Source organism: Terrapene carolina, unplaced genomic scaffold (assembly GCF_002925995.2).
Source record: "Terrapene carolina triunguis isolate 2854851 unplaced genomic scaffold, T_m_triunguis-2.0 Scaffold33, whole genome shotgun sequence".
Classification (NCBI taxonomy): Eukaryota; Metazoa; Chordata; order Testudines; family Emydidae; genus Terrapene; species Terrapene triunguis.
Window position 1 is genome coordinate 2105392 of NW_020664384.1, and position 20216 is coordinate 2125607.

The following is a 20216-nucleotide window of genomic DNA, read 5'->3' on the forward strand; positions in this document are numbered from 1 at the left end:
GGGGGGGAGGGTTGGGGGTTCTGAGGAGGGCGGGAAGTGGGAGGGAGTGGAAGGGGCAGGGGCGGGGCTAGGGCGGGACCGGGGCTGGGCTAGGGCGGGGCTCCTCCCGTCCTCTTTTTTGATTGTTGAAATATGGTAACCCTAGACAATACCATCACTAACCATGAAACCACTCAGCGTGGTACTGACTTGGCAATGGTCTGTTTTAGCAATGAGAGAAAGCACTGCAGAAAAGGGCTGTGTTTTGGAACTTTCACAGGTATGGACACATTACTGTTTTCTCTCAAATGAAGCTGGTGGAGATGTCCCACATACACTTTTAAGTCATATGGAAACCTTCAAAGAAAAACTTATTCTACACTGTGATGGTGCTTACAAGTTCATTGTCTTACATGATCAATCTGCTTTGGAGAGAAAAATATTATTAGTGCCTGTCAATTCTGTCATCTCTCTTTCCTTCCAGGCACTGACAGGTTTTGATATTGTTTCCCATATTCCTGGGCACTGCAAGAAAATGGCTTGGACAATATTTATGGAGAAACATGGATTCCTAAGAAATTTAGGGAAGGATAATCTATAGAATGAAACAATCATTTCAGCAGAAAAAGTTCATCTGCAACATGTACAATTTACTTGAAGAGGAGAGCTGCAACAAGTTCTCCAAGTGTCAATCACTAGAGGCACTGACCCCAACAAATGGTGCACTGCGCTACCACATCCAAAAAACTCACTTTCAAGCCACGGTGTGGAGGCAGGCAAACTGCTACAATCCCACACTGCCCTTATGAGAGAACATGAGTTGGGACAAACACAATAGAGAACTGCTACCCAAGCTAATGTCACTAGAGCCAGTCCCCCATAACTGTGCAGAAATTGTTATCTATGGATGTGTCAAAGGGTGCCTATCGCAACACTGGAGCTGCAGAAATGCCACAATGGCATGCACTGGGCCTGTTAATGCAAGGGGTGTGTTGATACATATAGGACCTGTTAAATTATACCTGTTTAAACAATGTGCAGGACATACAGTAACTGTTTGTAGTGGATTTAAAAGATAGATATTTACTAATTTTTCAAATTTTACTTAAATGTTGTACTCCAATTTAGAAGGTGAAATATTCAAAGTTCAGCTTAATTTTTTTTTTTTAAACAGACTCAGCACATTTAAATCATGAAAGATAACCTGTTCACCTGCCTTTCCCAAAAATGCCTCCTAGATCTTATTTTATAGAAAATGTGCCTAATCTATTCTATTGACAATGTTTTTTAGTGGCATAAAATCTATTACTTTGTTACCTCTGAAAAAAAATTGGTTTAATGAAAAGTTATTGTGCACTTTCTTTTAAATATACACAGGACAAAATTTGCTAAAGTGGGAGTCTAAAGTTATGGTCCTAAGCCCATATATTTAGGTACCTAAATGTTTTTGTAAATGTGACCCTTAACATGATTAGGGAGCACAATTCCCACTGACTTCAAACTACAAAACCCAGATGACGGAAAATAGCTTAGTTGAGGCATTTCAGTTTTCTTGACTTGTGGAAGTTCAACATATCAGATGGTGATGCTGACTGGAAACAGAGCCAGAGCTATTTGTTTATCAATTGTGTGTTTTAGTTTGTGTTGTTCTCACAGTAAGGATGCTAATGAGGTCCTGGACTTGTCTTTTTCAGCACACACGAACATTTTAAGTATGATACTTAATAGAAAAAACATCTATGTAAAATCTGAAATTCTGTAACAGTTTGGCATGCAGCAAATCTCCAAAAAGGGCCATAATTTTGGAGTTTAATATACCCACCCTACACACACCCACATCATACATGATTTGAAAGCTTATTTTATGTGCAATTAGTTGAAGTATAATGTGGATCTGCCAAGTGGTGCTTTAGGCCTGTAGGTGAGGTAAAACAATGGTACTCAAAATGAGATAGTGTCATTTTTTGCATAGTTCCAGAAATACTGCAACATGACTACAGTTTTTTGTTTTTTTTTACTGTGTAAGTTAACTTCAACACCTTAATATAGTGTTTATTGGTCAAAGCTCCCAAATGACAATGTATCAGAAGATTTTTAATGGGCAAGTTCTCCCTGCCCTGAGAAATGATGAAGCTGCTTAGCATGTGGAAAAAATGGCGAGAGCATTGCACATACCCTATACGCCGCTGCCAGCGGGGTGCAGTGTATCTTAAATTTTGTAACTAAAGCTGTTTCCGTGACTATTTCCCCAAGAAATTGTTAAACATATTATCCAAAGATTATCCATCATAGTATTTTCCATTTGTTTTCTAAAGGCAACCCCTCACACATCCAAATAATGACCCACCCTTCTCAGCTGATGAGAACGGCAGAAGAAGGTGGCATGGTGGTCTGTAACTGTTTGTTTTTTAACTGATGTGCAATCACAAAAGATCATATGTAACTGGCAGAATACTACAGTTAGAGGGAAGTATACAACCATTTCATGAAATAATTTAGTTGTAGAGCTTCTTACCGTAGAGCACGACTAAGCTTCTCATAGTTCATGGTGGGTTTATTTTTACGTTGTCCCCATTTCTGTGCAACCAGCTCAGGTTGATTCAGTTTAAACTCCCCTTCATCGCCAACCCAAGAAATACAGTCTCGAGCATCTTTGTCAGTAAGAAGTTCTAGCAAAAACTGCCATAGCTGAATCTGGCCATTGTTTCCTATGGAGATAAAAAGTCATTAAAACTAAACAAAAGTTATTTTCTACAGAGCTAAAGTTATTTTAAGATTTCATAAGCTTCAGTTTAGGACAGCTCAATATTCATGTTATACAGTGGCCAAGATTATTATTTTTTTTTTAAATCAGACCGTAAGTTAAGCGCTTAAACGAGCATTTAGAATTTAAATAGTTGGCCTGATCTTTCAAAAGTGCAGCGCACCCAGTAGCTCTCACTGAAATTTTGGCCTAGAAGCCTAGTTCTAGGATCCTATTTTTGAAAATCTTGGCTAGTGTCACAAGGCACTTTGCAGAGCGTGTCAATCAAGCAAAACTTAAACATGGTTTAGAGATGAGATTTTTTTTTTTTTTTTTGGAGACAGATGAAGTAGCAACTCCTAACTGAGGGGAAGGGACAGAAAGGAAAGCAATATTGGAGGACAAAAGCAATGTAACGGCGGAGCTGATACAATATTAAAGATACAAAGAGTTTGGATGAAGAAAATCTAAGGAGAATTCTGAAATTTAATTGCATAGCTAACGTGCAGTTTTCCTAAAAGTTCCTTCACTTCATAGGGATTAGCAGGTCTCCAACTGGTAAAGTTACCAGCAGTGTAAGAAGGAAAACTAAACAAACAGTATGCAAAGTGCCAGGTTAGAATTCTGGAACATATTTGCCAATCGCTGCTTCCTTCCCGAATGATCCAGTAAGGCGAAGATAAATGGCAATTGAGCAAATGGCATTGAGTGGGAGGAAGGGGGGCACATTTAAGACAATTGTCAACCTTGGGTTTGTCTCATCTACAAGATAGCACTTCCATCAAGGTAGTGCTCTTTAGCACCATGCTGGGCACTGATTCAGTACTAACTCAAAAGGTCTGAGGGCTACATACTGCATCAGCACTTCCTGTCGCACCTGGATTTTCCCTCCAGGCCTCATATCCAAGCAAGCAGCACTTAGAAAATTTGGCAAAATCATATCTGTAAGGGATACAGCTGTATTCTGCAAATTCACCATGTGATTTAACTGTTAAATATTTATAGCATTTACATTAAAATAAAATTGAGAAAATACCTGTTCTGTTCCCAGGTGAACTTCGGTCTTCTCCTGAGATTCTTGGTGCTCTTTGTACTTTAGCTGACTTTGCACTGCTGTTTATTACTTTAATGGTGGTCGGGGTAGCAGGCTGTACAGATGCTGGAATAATTTGCACAGCTGTGAAACGACAAACATTGGAGAACAATAATTATAACTTGTTGGTACAAAAACCTGACGCGCGCGTGTGTGTGAGAGAGAGAACTTTAGAAACTAGTGCTACAAACACTCGGGAACGGAGGTTGTTCGGAACTCTGAACAAAACGTTATGGTTGTTCTTTCAAAAGTTTGTAACTGAACACTGACTTAATACAGCTTTGAAACTTTATTATCCAGAAGAGAAATGCTGCTTTTAACTATCTTAATTTAAATGAAACAAGCACAAAAACAGTTTCCTTACCTTGTCAAGTTTTTTTTTTTTTTTTTTTTTAATTCCCCCCCTTTTTAGTAGTTTACATTCAACACATTACAGTACAGTATTTGCTTTTTTTGTGTCTCTCTCTCTACTGCCTGACTCCGTACTTCTGGTTCCAAATGAGGTGTGTGGTTGACCGGTCAGTTCGTAACTTTGGTGTTCATAACTCTGAGGGGGGTGTGTGTGTGTGTGTACACATCAATATTAACATTCAAAATATTTCCCCTCCAAAGAGCCACACAAATATTCATAAACCTTCACCTTAAGAATAATATAAATTGTTGCTACCATTTAAAATGGAATTTGTGTTAGCATTGCAGTATAGAACTTATTTCTGATATATGTTCACCAAGAATGCAGTTCTGAACAGCTTATATTACAAATATTTCACTTGTGTCACATTATGGTGCAGAATAATGGAAAAGTCTATTGATCATAAGAAGAAGAAAGTTAGAAACATTCATAATTCTGATTAAACTCTTAAATTGGCTAAAAAATTAAAGCTTTGCTTTCAAGTTGAAAAACATGCAAAAGGTGTTATTTCTCTGTGGCTTTTCTGACTTTTTGATAGCATGAGTGCTGAACCCACATTTCTTGTTGACAAACACCTGTCTTAATAATTTACTGGCATGACTACTCACGCTGATCAATAGTAACTGTTGCTATTTCTCCAGAGTGTTCTTGGCTAGCCAATACATCTGCCAAGTAAAAGAAAAATATTTAAATCTTTATTCAAATCCTTACCCTCATAAACCAACTGAATGCCAAATGGATTTTATAACTGAGAAAACAAGAAAGGAATGCAGAGAAACAACATAAAGGTTGTAGAGTGTATAAAGATGATGACTTTTAAGAGTAAATATTTAACACCACATGAAAGAAGTATGCACAACCTTTTTTATGTCCTTATGGGCATTTGGGATGGCGCTTTATTTTCACGAATGTATTTTTAGAATATTACATACACTATTTTTTTATTCTTTACCCATACAAACTTTCTATTTTGCTTATTTGATGTACTTTTTTCAATGTCACAGACAGAAAATCAGCCTACCTAATTGTATCCAAACATTGAATACACATGAATGCACAATAGATTAGCTGCAGTGTATATGAGCTAAAGAATTAGCTTAGTAACTTTCACATTTACGTTGTGAAACTGCAACGTATATTAAATAGCACTTAATATTTAATTATAAGTCTGTCAAATCAGAAGATGAACTAAAGCTAATATTAAAAACATAAATCAGGAATTCTCAGGTATGTTGTAAGAGCCATACCTCTTGTACCTTACTTCTTGTATTAGATTAACAATAATAAAATTTGAGGAAAGAGGGGACTTTTTTTGTAACAGCAAGTACTCTCATTATAACATATTCCCTTATCTTGTACTTGACACCCTCCCTTTCACTGCTAATGGAAAGTGGGAAAATAATTTGGACTGTTCACAGCTGTCTTTATCTTTCCACAGAAAAAAATAGTGACCAAATTAGTCATTGAGAAAGCTCACATACATTTTCGAAGAAGCTCCAGGTGGCTCCAAAGGATTTCTCCCCGAGGGACCCTCTGGAAGAAGTCCTCTTGATTGAGGCTACATAACTCTCGGCCTGGAATACTAAGAGTATTGAGGTCTATGTCAGTCATGCTGAACTCCTTCATCACCCATACCACCCAGTGGAGTACTTGGTCTGTTGACCACTGTACAGGGTCTAGGAAAAAAGAAGAAAAATATATTAAACAACTGATAAAAGCTGTAAAAGGTGTGTCACCCTGTCCATTTTAGACACTACAGAACTATTCCCTATAGTCACGAACAATAAAAAGAACCAGAGAAAAACACTGTCCCATATGACTGAAACGTCATATGAATGAGTTGTTAAATTAAAGAAAAAGAAAAAAAAAAGAAAAAAGACCTAATTCTTAAGTTTTAGTAACAAAGCCTGATTATACCACAAACATTCTTTGCATAGAGAAACAAAAAAGGAAGACAGTAGGTGTGGAAAGCCACAACTCACATGAAATTTTGATTCTCAAGATGCCACTACAAAACTATTCCTATGGACTTGCTAATTTGCTTTCTATGGATTTGCCCGAGACAGTTCAGTATCTGGTGTGCAATGCAAGCCTCTGACTTGGATCACCATTTCTTCTCGCCATCTCTGAAAGTTTCTGAGCCCTCTATTGCTCTCTCTACCAATTTTCTTGTTTCATTCCTTCCAATATGAAACATTAGCCTTCCCTATGTTGGGATAGGATACCCTTCCCCAACCACGATCTAGGTCAGTAACACTGTGTGCAACCAGGGAGTAGCTGAGGATATTGGTGGTTAGTGAGAGTTTTAAGCAACATCATTAAGTTTCCTAACCTTTCTGGGAGAAGGATGAATATATTTGTTGTAACTAGGCTAACTGGGTGAACAGTTAGCACAGATGGCTGTCAAAAATTGTTTCACATGCATGGTCATTTTTTCCCCCTGTTACTATTGTCATATCCTGTAGGTTCTTTAGACTAACACTATACTGCATAATAATGCTTCTGTGAGCACAGCATAACTCTGGAATCTACCTTGGGCCTTCAAATCCCAAAAGAGCTCTGGGAAGCCCTAACAAAAAGCAACTTGGCATCATTGATAGGCACAGATATAGTTCCTGTGATTTTCTGAACAAAATGGATCAGGAAAGTTCTATCATTCCCTCACATAGGAAAAAGCAAGAGCTGTATCTTATATGGTTTCTTGAGAGGCTTTTGAGTTTCATGGCTAAGACAAACATGCTTTAGCAGTCACTCCCATTGGTCATGAAACTCTCCCCGACAGGGTCTGGATATTGTACTTGGTCAGCAGAAATCTCTCACTTCAACAGTTCTGAACCCGGGACCGCTGGCACATCCACGAAAATGCAAGAAGAACGGGCAGTGCCAGAATTTTAAAAATCACGTTTTAAAAGAGCTAACTTTGCATTTGCAGCACACTAGTCCCCAGAAATAGTAAAAGGAATAGGAGAATGTTCCTGGTTAAGACTTAGCTCCCAAGAAATATTCTAGAGCTTGGGAGGGGGTGGGGAGGGGCAAGGAATGGTAGTGCTGCTGATGGTGAGAGTTCTCATCATAGCTCCTGGAAGTCACAAAGAACCTCCTCTGCTCCAGACAGTGAGCTTCTTGTTTCTTAAAAGAGCTAAGTAAACTGTCTGCCACAACACCAAAAATTATCTACTTCTGCGGCTGCCTTGTCTCCTGAAAAAACTTTGGCTTCTCAGAGTGAAAATACAATGTACTTAAGGTCCCTCTTGGTAAACTGTGGCTCCAAAAAGCAGTTGGGGGCATTTTTCCTTTGATTTAGCATTTTCTGATTATTCCATGCTTCCAGCAAAAATAACCTAAAGGAGAAAATGACAGCTAGAAACAGCTGTGGAGTACACCTTGTATGTTTCTCTGAGACAAGAATGAAACTGGAGAAACAGAAGAGAGATGTTAAAGGGTGGAAAATTCCTGGATGGTGGTTAGTTGTTAGCTTACTAGTCAGAGCAAATAATGGGAAGGAATAGAGTCTGCAATATCACTACAAAACAGGGTTAGATTTTACTCTGAGCTACAACTCTCACTGTCTGTTGCAAAGTGCTCTGGATTCTCAAAAGAGGCAAGTGATTTCAGAAAGCCTTGATGAAGTTGAAAAACTCAACTCCCAGCAGAAATGCAATTTTCACACATTTATAGAAGGGTCAGGCAAAATGAAATCTCATCTTTGAGGAATCAATTCATTTACAAAAAACTACAGAGGCGTATATTATTATAAAGCACCAACAATACATTCAGAATACAAAAGGTCCTCAAGTGCCTCCTTTCTCTAATTCCATGAGGTCAGGAAAATCTGATATGGTGTTTAAAAGCTATCCTTTTTGGCATTCACTTGATTAAGACATTTCTACTACCAAGAGGAGAATTCCAAAATGTCTGTACTTGGGTTTTGTCATAAAAGAGGCCAATTTTTGTTTTCTAGAAAATTCTCACCTTCGTAATGGGAAACAATTGTAAACCTTTGAAATTACAATGGTGTCACATTCACAATGCTGATTTTCTTCTTTGAGAAAGCAAAGTTTTAATACTAACAAATCTATAAAGTTGATTTACAACAGTTTATTTAACACTAAATGTTTTTAGTATTATGTTGAAGAGTGTAACTTATCTTCTTGCATTATAGGATGGCATGCTGTGAAAATTTCAAAAGATATTCACATGAATATCCCTAAGCTTTTTGTATCAAACCCTCAATTAACAAGGTATCTAGCATAGTGAAAGTGAATTCAGAAATGCTTGTACGTCAAAGGGATCAACAAAGCAAAGAAATCAGAAGCCATCGCTTCAGTTATTTCTCTGAGACTCTGTTAAGAATATCAGCCAATTTAATACCTTGTTCCCTTGTAAATACCTGAGACTGAATTTAATTCTTTCCAAGTTCTAACATCAAGCAATGGCAAGAAAAGGCAAACAATCTGAAATTGCTGTAATGTGTTTTGTGCCATCTAGGATTATCACTTGGGCTTCCTCAACAAGGCAAAAAAAGGGGCAAGTTTCTGGGAGTTTGTTTACATATTACAGGTTGATTTAGTGAACATCACTGGAGAGTACATTACAATGATTTAACACAGTTAATTTTCACCTGCAGAGTCCACGGTTCAAGTGTGGTATAGGTCTCAAAAGAAATGTTTCAATTTAACTCCCAGAACACATTTACAGACATTACATATGCTATAATGTTAGAACAATTAGTCTATTCAGTGGTGACCCTCTTTTGAAAAGATTATTGAAGTTTAAAAATTAGGTACATTAGGTACTTGAATCTAAGTGTGGCTTTTCATACAAATCTGATACTGCTAGGTGCTCCGCATCCTCCACTAATACTGTCTTTAATGGGCCCAAAGGGAGTCAAGAACCCAGAGAACTGGACCCAAGGTCAAATTCATACACAAAAAGTTTAATCTGCTAATACACATATTTTAAACTACTTTATGCACTAGACCAGGGAAAACGCACATTTTTAATTTAAGTAAGCTGTGGAGGAAACCTACCCTCTTCTACCAAGGAACTATAAGCCATGGTTCCACCTCCACTTTACTTACTCTATCAAGCTATTTGCACAGCACTCCTCAACATAGCATATGCTATTTCATCATGGTATCTGAGCACTTTAATAAATGATGTCTCTTATAACATACCTAATATCAAATAATTCTCAATTATTAAAAACATATAAGCTACTGAACATCGTGTTTTATTACCATAGGGTATTCCAAGGCGTTCTTGCTCCTTTCGGTAGCCTTCCAACGCTGCAGCCCATCGAGTCACTTGCTCAGAGGTCTCATCTGAAATTGTTGTAATGTGTTTTGTGCCATCTAGGGTTATCACTTGGGCTTCCTCAACAAGGTGAGCTTCAGCTTCAGCATGGTGGGCATCCGGATCGATAACTACCTCCACAGTTTCTACAGGCTTTACAATTTCAAGGATGTTTAACTTGGGCTCTATTCCTAGATATGGATGAAAATACAATAAGGTAAAATACATTATCTTTGAGCACTGCAAAAGCATTACCGGTTTCATTTAAATCTCGCCAAACATACTGATACTACATGCCGAGAATCAGATACAGAAAACACCAGATGCATTCACAGTTAGCATCACATTTTCAGAACAATTCTGAAGTGTAGAGACTCAACACTATCAAGGATAGTAGACTCAATGTGGTATTTCTTCTCACCCTTCACTTAAGCATACACTTATAATTTAGTAAAGTGAATAAACAAATAACTACGTCCCTTCACCCCACAATCCCATGCGTTTTAAATTCAGTTTTTATATATACCCACACACACATATATTCAACTGGCAGCTCTGTATGCATACCTGAGGAACTATTACACTTGTACTATGAAGGAAATATAGTAGGTCCAAAAATAGGTACCACTTTCAGTCTTCAAAAGTGGTTACTTTTAAATTGTCTCTGAAATTATTACACACACTTTGGTTAGCATCACTTTAAGATACCCTATAAGGTACACCTACATTGCAATAAAAGACCTGCAGCATGGCTGCAGCTGACCTGGGTCAGATGACTTAGGGTCACGGGGCTCAGGCTATGGGGCTAAAAATTGCAGTGCAGATGTTCAAGCTCAGGCTGGAGCCCAAATCCTGAAAGGGGGGTGGGTCTCAGAACCCAGGCTCCAGCCAAGCCTTGCAAGCCCAAATCAATTGACCTTGGTCTGAGACTTGTTTTCTTATCACAGCATAGACACACTCTTAAAGAGGCAATGTGATCTAGTAGATCAGAAGACTGGAAATCAGAATGCTCAAGTTCTAAATCCAGCTTTACCAGCAATTTGGTGTGTGGCTCTAGGTCAGTCCCTACCTTCTCCACCTGAATTTCTTTATCTGTAAAATGGGTTAAGTAGTATTTATCTATTCTGCAGGGGTGTTATGAAGATTTATGTTTATAAAGCAGTTTGAAGTGCTATATAAATAATTAGTATGATTATTATAAAATAACTCAGACTTTACTTTGCTCCAAGAAATCTTATAGTCATTCTTCACTCCAAACTTCTGCTCTCATTTGTCTCCCTGATAAGTAAGACTACCTATCAATACCTCCTGGATACTGCCAGATTTCATTCCTTACCCTTCTCCAACATTACCTTGATGCCCTCATTAAGTGTCATCTTAAGTTTACATTTTTAAGGGTCCACAATTCAAAACCAGACCATGAAGCTCCAGGAAGCAACATCATACAACCTGTTTTCCACTGAACTGCAAATCCACTCAACATTTCTACCCCCATCTTCTAAGTTCTCCATGAAGTCACTCTACTATCCTTTTTTAACATCATATCTACTACTATTCGACCTCTCTCTCTAGATGCACACACTTAGGCAGTGTCTAAATCTTGCTGCTACTTCCTGTGTGACACCTTGAGACCTGGTTTGTTCTCTCTGACGACATACCTAAAAGGTTAATCTAGGCCCTCATCTCACATTGACTACTGCAACCTCCTATGTGGCCTAAATGCTGTCTTGCCCAATTTATATCCATTCAAATGCAGATACAAATAATTTTCCCAGCTCATAATTTGACTGTCACCCGCACTCCCTATGTCCCGCTCTGGGCCAGCTCCAGGCACCAGCTTACCAAGCAGGTGCTTGGGGTGGCCACTTCGGAGAGGGCCGCCCCAGCTGTTCAGCGGCAATTCGGCGGACAGTCCCTCACTTCTGCTCGGAGTGATGGCCCTCCCGCTGAATTGCCGCCGCAGATCGCGATTGCGGCTTTTTTTGTTTGTTTGTTTGGCTGCTTGGGGCGGCCAAAACCCTGGAGCCCGCTCCATTGACTCCCCCTCCTTCATTCATTGAACACAAACTACTTATCTTTATTTTAAAAGGCCTTTCATGTTCTATCACCATTTTAACCATCATCTCTGATATGGCAATGAGACAACGAGACCCATCTCCTGTGCACCAATGATGCCAGTCTTGGCTGCACATTTTTCAAGTTCTGCAACAAGCACCTATGCGCTCTCTGCCACAGTACCTCTTCTAGGATTTCAAGTAAAAATCCACAAAGCCTTCAAACTGACTTCTGCTATGATGCCTACAAAAACATTTCACCACGGTTGGGCAGGTAGTGTGCTGTGATTACTGCTTATCATGCCAATGAGAACCATTACTTTACCCTTCACCACACACCTGTACTGTTTACTGTATAAACCTGCTGGATCATCTATATTAAGCTCCTTGAGGCAGCAACTGCCTCTTTGTTATGTATTGTGACGGGGCAAGGCCAGATGGCTACAGTAAAGTAGTGAGGAACAGGTATGTCAGCCCCAGGCTAAACAAATCCCTGGTACCATGGTAACCAAATGGCAGTTGCTCCAGGTTAATCAAGACACCTGGGGCCAACTGAGATCCTTCTAGAAGGCAGTGGAGATAGCTAGGTTGATTGGGACACCTAAAGCCAATCAAGGGCTGGCTGGAACTAGTTAAAAGCCTCCCAATTAGTCAGTGAGGCATGGGTGTCAGGAGCTATAGGAGGAAGCCGTGCCGTTGGAAGAATGAATCAGTACAAATCCATACAAGGAAGGAGGCCCTGAGATAATGTAAAGGAGATATTGAGTGGGGGCTGCTGTGGGGAAGGGGCCCAGGGAATTGTACACGTCCTATTTCCAAAAAGTCAGCTACCACAGCTGCTACTTTTTGGGTCCCTGGGCTGGAGCCTGGAGTAGAGGGCGGGCCCGGGCTCCCCCCTCCCCGATTAATCACTGAGACTGGGAGACAACAGAGACTGTGTGAGGGAGGGTTGCTTCTCCTCACCTCCCTTGCTGGCTTATGATGAAAATGGCTCAGTAAGCTGTGACCCTTGCCTCTAGAGAGAGGAAGGGCTACGTGGAGGGTCACAGTGAGCCTCTGAGGCTAGCAAAATCCGCCAGGAAACGCGGGACCCACGGAGACAAGGACAGAGCTTTGTCATAGTATGTACAGTGCTTAGCACAATGGGGCTGGGTCTTTAGGTGTTACTGCCACAGAAGTTGATATCATCTACCCACATAATTTTTTTGCATTTTTTTCTTTGTAAATTAGTGCTATTAAAACAAGTTCATTCTTGCTTTTCTTTCTTAGGAGTACTAAGCTCTACCTGAGAAAAGATGACAGAATTAGGAACAAGTACATTTTATTCATTGTACAAAGCCTTCTGCACAAACTCATCAAGAGACATGGGACAAAAACAGCTTTGATGCTACAACACTTGGTGAACAATTAGTTTTGCTGACTACTATTAAGTGTTATCTGTTAGTGTTTCATTCTTGTCATAAATATTAAAGAGAACTGTATTTCTCGCTCAATAAGTGTTTTCAGGTTTAAATTAGCTGAAAGTGAGAAAACATCAATTAGAAAACACCTTAACTTTAGACTTTCTAATTTAGAGGAAATTTTTATTCTTTCTTCTTTTATCAAAAGTTTCCTTAAAGGCACAGGAGAAATGCTGAATAAAAGTGTTATCCTTTGTAGTAAAGATGCTATTTCAGTGACAAAGAAATTTCAAAATGGATTCTATTTAAAAAACAATTGAAGAGCACCTTTAACTAGCAAAACAATGAAGTCATCATGACTGACAACTGCAACCCATTTGAAAAAAAACTACATTTAACTTTTTGATTTCCAGGAACCTATTTTAAGCACAGAGGGGCAAACTTTGCCCTGTTACACCCATGCAACCTATCTGAACCCAAAAGGAACATACAGGAGTAAATGATGGCAGAATCTGACCTACTATACGAGCCAATAAACATCCACTTTTTTGTAACAAGAACTGTATATCTAATCTGTCTTGCACCACATTGAACATAAATAGCATGTTGAAGCTACTGGGGTTAATAAATTAGTAACTAAACAAGTCAAAAATGAACTGTATACCATTTATGTTTGTTTAACCAGTAATCCAAAAAAGGATGTAACGGTTCTTATTTTGTTTATCTGTGAGCTAATGAGAATTGCTGTTGGAAACTGTCTTAAGAGTCTTTGGGGAATTAGACATTTTAGATATCAATAAAACCTTTCAGTAACTGATTACTCACCTAAACATGACTTGTGACATTTTTATATACACATACACACACCCCTTTCATTTTATATTATACACATCCTTTCATTTTTTATCTCTCTTCATAAATATATATGAAAGGGTGTGCACCCTTTTAAATTTCCTTAAGATGTATACAGAAGGCCTGAACTAATTATTTGTGTTACAATAGCACAAAGGGGCTGCAAACACAGATCAGTGTTCCACTGTACTAAGCGCTGTACAAACAAGGACAACACCTTCCCAGACAAGAGACAACAGGTAGATGAAACAGAAAGGGGTTGAAAGAACGAGGTAAAAGTACAGAGATTATCTGATAAAATAAGCACTAGTCTCAGATCACTACTGCCTATTCATGGTCAGGAGAAGTGTGTGATGCTGTATAAAATGGAAGATAACTAGTTGCACTAGTTCAGTCACCACTGTTACCAAGTTGCAGTAAATCTTGTATAAAGTATGTCATGTAAGGTATCTATGGAAAAGTTATAATCTGTTAAGTACGATTACCTGTTTAAAATAAATTTATCACAATTTAAACAAAATTTATCACCACCATGAGATCCTGAAAACATATATTCACCTGGGGTAAGTGGCCATCTCCTTGGAGTTGGAAGAACCTATAATATGTGATGTCTCGTTTTAATAATCATTTATCACAGAAGTCCAGATGTGGGTGGTAAGCCAGGAGCTTGAATGCCTAAGGGGGACTATATTTTGGCTTCTTGTGATACAGGAGCTCATTTTTGTGACCTCTAGTGATAGACTAAACCACCAGTTTTGGGGTGAGGTGTCTGCCCTATTTCTCAGTCTGTCCTGAATTTGGCACTCTCAGCTGTGACCCATACCAGGCAGCGTGACAAGGTGGTCCATAAGATTCACATCAATAAGTAGTATAAAGTTATTTGAAGGACGAGAAAGTGGGGGATTCACAGACTTTTACAAACATAAAAGAGGTAGCATGGGAAAAAACACAAAGGTGCTTTGACAGATAAGCAGAGTAAAGCAGATGAAGGCTGGCATGGTTGACAGGGATAGTAAAGGTAGGGAAGAACTAACTGATAAAAGATCTTACAGGTGAAGACAAGAAACTTGTGCCTGATCTGGAGGAGAAGGGAAAGCCAATGGAGGGATGTGACCAGTTAGGCGGCCAAAAAAAAAAAAAAATGTAACATAGCAGCAGCATTTTGAATGAACCCTACAATCTGCCAATCACAATGCACAGATGACAAAAAACCTACAGATATTCCACATTTTGGTAATTTGTCACATATTTCAGTTACTTCCTGCTTATAAACGAACTGGTTTATGATCGAGTAAGCCGACCCCCCCAAGATGGGTAAGAAAAAATGGGTAAGTAAAAATTTTCCACTTGATCAGTTACTTCTGTCATACACTGACAGGCTTGAAGATTGAGAGATATGCCGTTGCTTGCCTGGAGCTGGAGCGGAGCAGGAGCACAGCTCCAAAAAGCCCTGGAGCGGATATACACATTTAGGATTTTTATTCCTCAAACTTCCATTATATATTGTCTGGGCCAGTTGGGTGTGATGAGAATGACTTGAACTTTGTCACGATGAATCTTTTGCAGAACTTGTGGTAGCAGTCAGATGGGAGGAAAGGCATACAGGTGGTCTGACCAGGATAACAGAAGGGCATCATCCCTGTGGTCCCAGTCCACTGCTGTTCTGGAGCAGTACATGTTGAACTTCTTGTTCATCTGGGAGGATGAACAGGTCCCAGAATGGCCTTCCCCACTGAGTGAGGATTTCATTCAGGATGGAACTGTTTACCTCCCACTACATGGTCTGTGGAAAAGTGCCTGCTGAGATTATTCACCAAAGAGTTCTGTGCACCTGATACATATGTTGCCAAGTGTGAGTTGTGGTTCCTGATGCACCCATTCTAAACTGACTGCCTCTACACAAAGAGGAAGATATTTCACTCCACCTTGTTTGTTTATGTAGAAGACAGTCATCATGTTGTCTGATGTTACCTGGATATAATGGAACAGCATAAGTGGGAAGAATGCATCGCAGGCTAGGTAGATGGCCCTTAATTCTACGAGATTAATATGCATCCTGCCCTGCTGAGTCATCCACCTGCCTTGTGCAGTGACACTGTCCAGGTGTGCTCCACATCTCTGATGAGGATTGGGCACATGGGAGGATCTTGATGATGCAAGTTGACGTGAATGATCTCTAGTACCCACTTATCCATTGTTATTGCCCTTCACTTTTGGCAAAAAGGGCGAGACGGTCACCAAAGGTTTGAGGAGCCATAAGGAATGGCATCGATAAAGTTATGTGGTTCTCAAGTATCCCATCAAAAGTAAATCCTGGTTGGTGGGTGGGGTTGAGCAGATGTGGTTGAGGTGGAAAAAGCTGCATACTAGGTCTTTCTATCCCCTGGCATTTGCATAGTGGTTCATAAGGGCATTGGTGGTAGAATGGCTGAGGGAGGGGTCTTGGCTTATAAACCTGTTTGTGGTATCTTATCTTTGGGGCCAGGGTATAAATACCCAGGGAGTGGAGGGCCATCCTGCAGTCTTTTCATTGAGGAGATTGCATTCGAAGAGCAAGTCCGAATGGTATTCTGGACCTCCTTGGGAAACCCCTGAAGAGCAGAGTCAAGATTCATGCCTCAGAATTATCAGCATAGCTATAGATGCAGCATCAACTGTGTCCACCGGTTTCCGGCCAATGGGAGTGTGGAGCTGGTGCTCAGGGCGGGGGCAGCACGCGCAGTCCCGTGGCCCCCCTGCCTAGAAGCTGGACCCACTGCTGGCTGCTTCCGGGGTGCAGCGTGGTGTTGAAACAGGTAGGCACTAGATTGCTTTAGCTGGGCAGAACTGCTGATGGGACTTTTAGGAACACATCTGGAAGGGGATCTGTTCATGTGTTTGCAAAAGTGCCCCTTACTCTAATGAGAGGCCTGAGGCAGCGATTCCTTGGGCTTAACAGCTCTGGCCTCTGCTCCAGAGCGCATGCTCAGGGGGGTGCGGCTTACAGACTGAGGCCAATGTACCGGAGGAGGGAGGGGTGTCTCCCTGGCCTGTAACTGACTGGGGTCTATTGTCCTTCTCCATGAGGTACTTGCTTAGTCAAAGTTCCTTTTCCTCATGGGTTTGAGGAGATAAGGAGCAGCAGAGCTGTACATGGCAGAGACATGACCCTCCTCAAAGCAGTGAAGACAGAGCTGGCGTTCATCACTAACTGAGAAGGGACAGGAGACCGTTCTTAAACCTGGGGACTTTGGGCATAGTCCTTCTCTGCAAGAAGAGGATCTCCAAGAAAGGGAGAAACTAAAACTATACTAACCAGAATATAAAAATCACTAAAATACTAAGAATACTAACTACATACAATCATATTTACAGGTTTTGAAGACTATGTGAAGATAGCTTTGAATACAGAGGATTACAGCTCAGGACATGTAGCAGTAAGAAGGAATTGGAAAAGTGTCTATCCACAGCACCCCTTATGGCCTTGGTATGGAGCATGAAGGGAACAACTGCATAGGCACAAACCAATGGACACTACTTGCTAGAAATCTCTGGTCTCAGGAACACGAGCACATGCGTACCCATGTGTGGAATACACACAGGGACCAGCACTAGAAGAAGAAACATTGGTTATGTGTCCCTATGATTTAGTCCAATATATCCTAGAAACACAGATACCAGTAAAGAGATGACCATCTTAGGCTTTTGCTTCTGATCTTTAGTACGTGGTGAGTTGACAATGCCACCATAATTTAATTATTCATGAAGCAGTAAGTTCACGTTATACTGATGTCTCTCTCAATTAGCGGGTGGCAATTCTGCTTCATTTGACCAGCTAGTTTGTCCAGCATGAGACAAACAACTGCTTGTCCTCATTGAAAGCTCTCACATGCAGGGTACTGGCGAGTTCCACCTTGTCCCCATCCCATCAGTTTTCCTAGTTTGAGATTTATATAAAGTTACTATGGGAAACAGACACATTCTGGGCTGCAGAAACATCAGTCAATGAAAAATTTTAACTGTCATGCTATAAACCTATGGTGTACAATGGAAAAATCAGCCTATAGAAGCATGAATAATGCAGTTATATTTTCAATGCTACAGTTAAAAACGGTAATGCATAAACATAAATACACTTACAATATGACTCACCTTGTATGATAGCGAATAAAATGCTTAATTGCTTACCTTGTCTGGATATTACTTGTACACTAAGCTGTACTGTTCCATCTGTCTTTACTCCTTGATCAAAGAGACTGCGATCTGGGTCCAGCTTGATACAAGGAGGAAATTTTTTAAAATTACTAGACTTATAATTAAATGCTTTTATAAAGTTATCTTGTATATTCAGTTCAAAACTCTGTACATATATGTCAGAGCATCAGAATACTTGAGTTCCTAACTGCAGCTATCAAATATTTTTAGTCTTAATCACCAACAGCGTGTGCAGCACTGTACAAGTCATAGTATACCTGCTCTTTATCCAGAGAAATTTCAAATCTAAAGAAGAAAAATTACTCCATTCTGATTAACAGTTGCTCCAATTACAAAATTTTTTAAAGGAACTTGTCAACCTCCAATCTGGTCAATTTTAAAATAAATTAGTTAAAAGCAGTTTGCTGCTGTGCAAGAGACCTCCAAAAACGTCATGGGGAAACAGTGAAGCCAACTATAAACAATGTACTGTCAAAATGCACGAAGTAAAAAAGAAAAACACTTATCTCTCTAATCTTAGGTGGTAACTGCAACTATGCACAAAAGTGTGATTTTTTAAGTTGACAGTATCCCTTTAACACAGATACTTATTTAATAGTCGCTCACCACATCAATCAAAGATAGTTGTCTAGACAATCTTTGCTTTATGCCTCTAAAATACTACATCATGCCACATTGGCTGTGATTCTGATTCATTCTTTAATGTATCTTTTACATGGACTTTAATATCCTTATTGTTACAGTACTATCTTCCTCTCTTGTACACAAACTTTCTGCAGAAAATCATTTATTTCACTCAACAGTATATAAAAAAAGCAGTGCGTTATTCATCTGTTCAGTACAACAGAATTCAAAGTGACATCTCACTCCCCAGCCACTGTGTGGAACCAGCTGGGAGCTATTTCCATCAGATAGCCCTACTCTCTGTCTCCTCTGGGTAACAGCCCCAATCACTAATCAGTTATAATTGGTACTGGGAACCAGCTAGAGGCTGTTTCTATCAGGCCACGATCATTGACATCAACAAGACTACCTTTGTTTCTATTTTCACCTCTTTATTTCTAGCAGAGGAAAAAAAATGTCCTCTTCCCCCAACTTCCATTTTTAGGTGTTGGTAAAAAATTTTTATATTCTGGGACATAACATTGTGAGGTCCACTACAAAGAAACATTTTTATGTAAGGGAGTCATTAACTATGTTTTTGGCTCTTAAGAGAGCCAAATCTTTCCCTTCCTCTTTTCATCATTATATCAAATAAGGGTATGTTTTCAATAGAAGTGCTGCAGCTGCACTAACAGGGATGGGAGAGGTCTTCCTGCCACTGTAGTTAATCCACTTCCCTGAAAAGGCAGTAGGTAGGTCATCTTTCATCCACCTGCTGATGTCTACGTCAGGTGCTAGGTCGGCTTCACTATGTTGCTCAGGAGTGTGAATTTCTCAGACCCCTGAGCAACATACCTAGTTCAACCTAATTTTTAGTGTAGACCTGGCCAAAGAGACAGAAAGGGAAAGAGGGAGTTGGTTTTTCACCACTGATCTAATCAAAACCCCAAATGAGGCTAATAACACTGGGAGAAGATATGTTCTTTTCATTCAGTGCCCTCCATGACTGCCTTCGGTTACATCTGCTTTAGAAGCAATTACATTAGCAGAACATAAATACTATTCCAGGTCTTCACCATACTCCACTGCCAACACCTCACTACGAGTGAATCTCTGCAGTAAGCTAGACTCTGCTTCAAACAACATACTACAGAGGTTTAAAAAAAAAAAAAAAATAAGATTACAGATTTCTATGCAGGGAGTGACAGCAAGAGCGCTAACAGGATGACAAATATTATGATTGTAAGCCTAATAAAATCCTCCATGATTAATTATAGTGATCAAATATTAAAGTTTGGGGGATTTGCAAATGGATCCTTATTAACGATCTATCAGCTAAAACTGCATCCTTTTTAGCTTCATTAATTGGTACTTTAGATATACTGAAAGTCTACTGTAATCTTTTAAAAATACACTTTGTTAAACAAACTAACTCAGTGATTAGTCATTTTCACATCACAATAGGTCAACAATAAGGAGGTCTGAAACAAAAGTGTAATCTGCAGTTTTAGCAAATGTAACTTTTCAATATTTCCTGAGCTCTGAAATAACTCTTAGTAGCTACAGAAAGTCAGCTTTATAAACTGAATTC

The 20216-nt window shown here is 39.6% G+C and overlaps 1 protein-coding gene across 2 annotated transcripts in view; it reads right to left on the bottom strand.

Moving 5' to 3' along the window:
• The window catches only part of LOC113406633 (GA-binding protein alpha chain), a 41312-nt gene that overhangs the window by 8027 nt on the left and 13069 nt on the right, over positions 1 to 20216 (bottom strand). For both annotated transcript variants that reach the window (XM_026652429.2, XM_026652430.2), the window contains exons 4-9: positions 17996 to 18080; positions 9468 to 9713; positions 5709 to 5903; positions 4836 to 4892; positions 3759 to 3899; positions 2495 to 2687 (exon numbers count right to left, since the gene is read on the bottom strand). In XM_026652429.2, coding sequence (XP_026508214.1) covers positions 2495 to 2687; positions 3759 to 3899; positions 4836 to 4892; positions 5709 to 5903; positions 9468 to 9713; positions 17996 to 18080 — 917 coding nt within the window. The remainder of the gene's footprint in view (positions 1 to 2494; positions 2688 to 3758; positions 3900 to 4835; positions 4893 to 5708; positions 5904 to 9467; positions 9714 to 17995; positions 18081 to 20216) is intronic.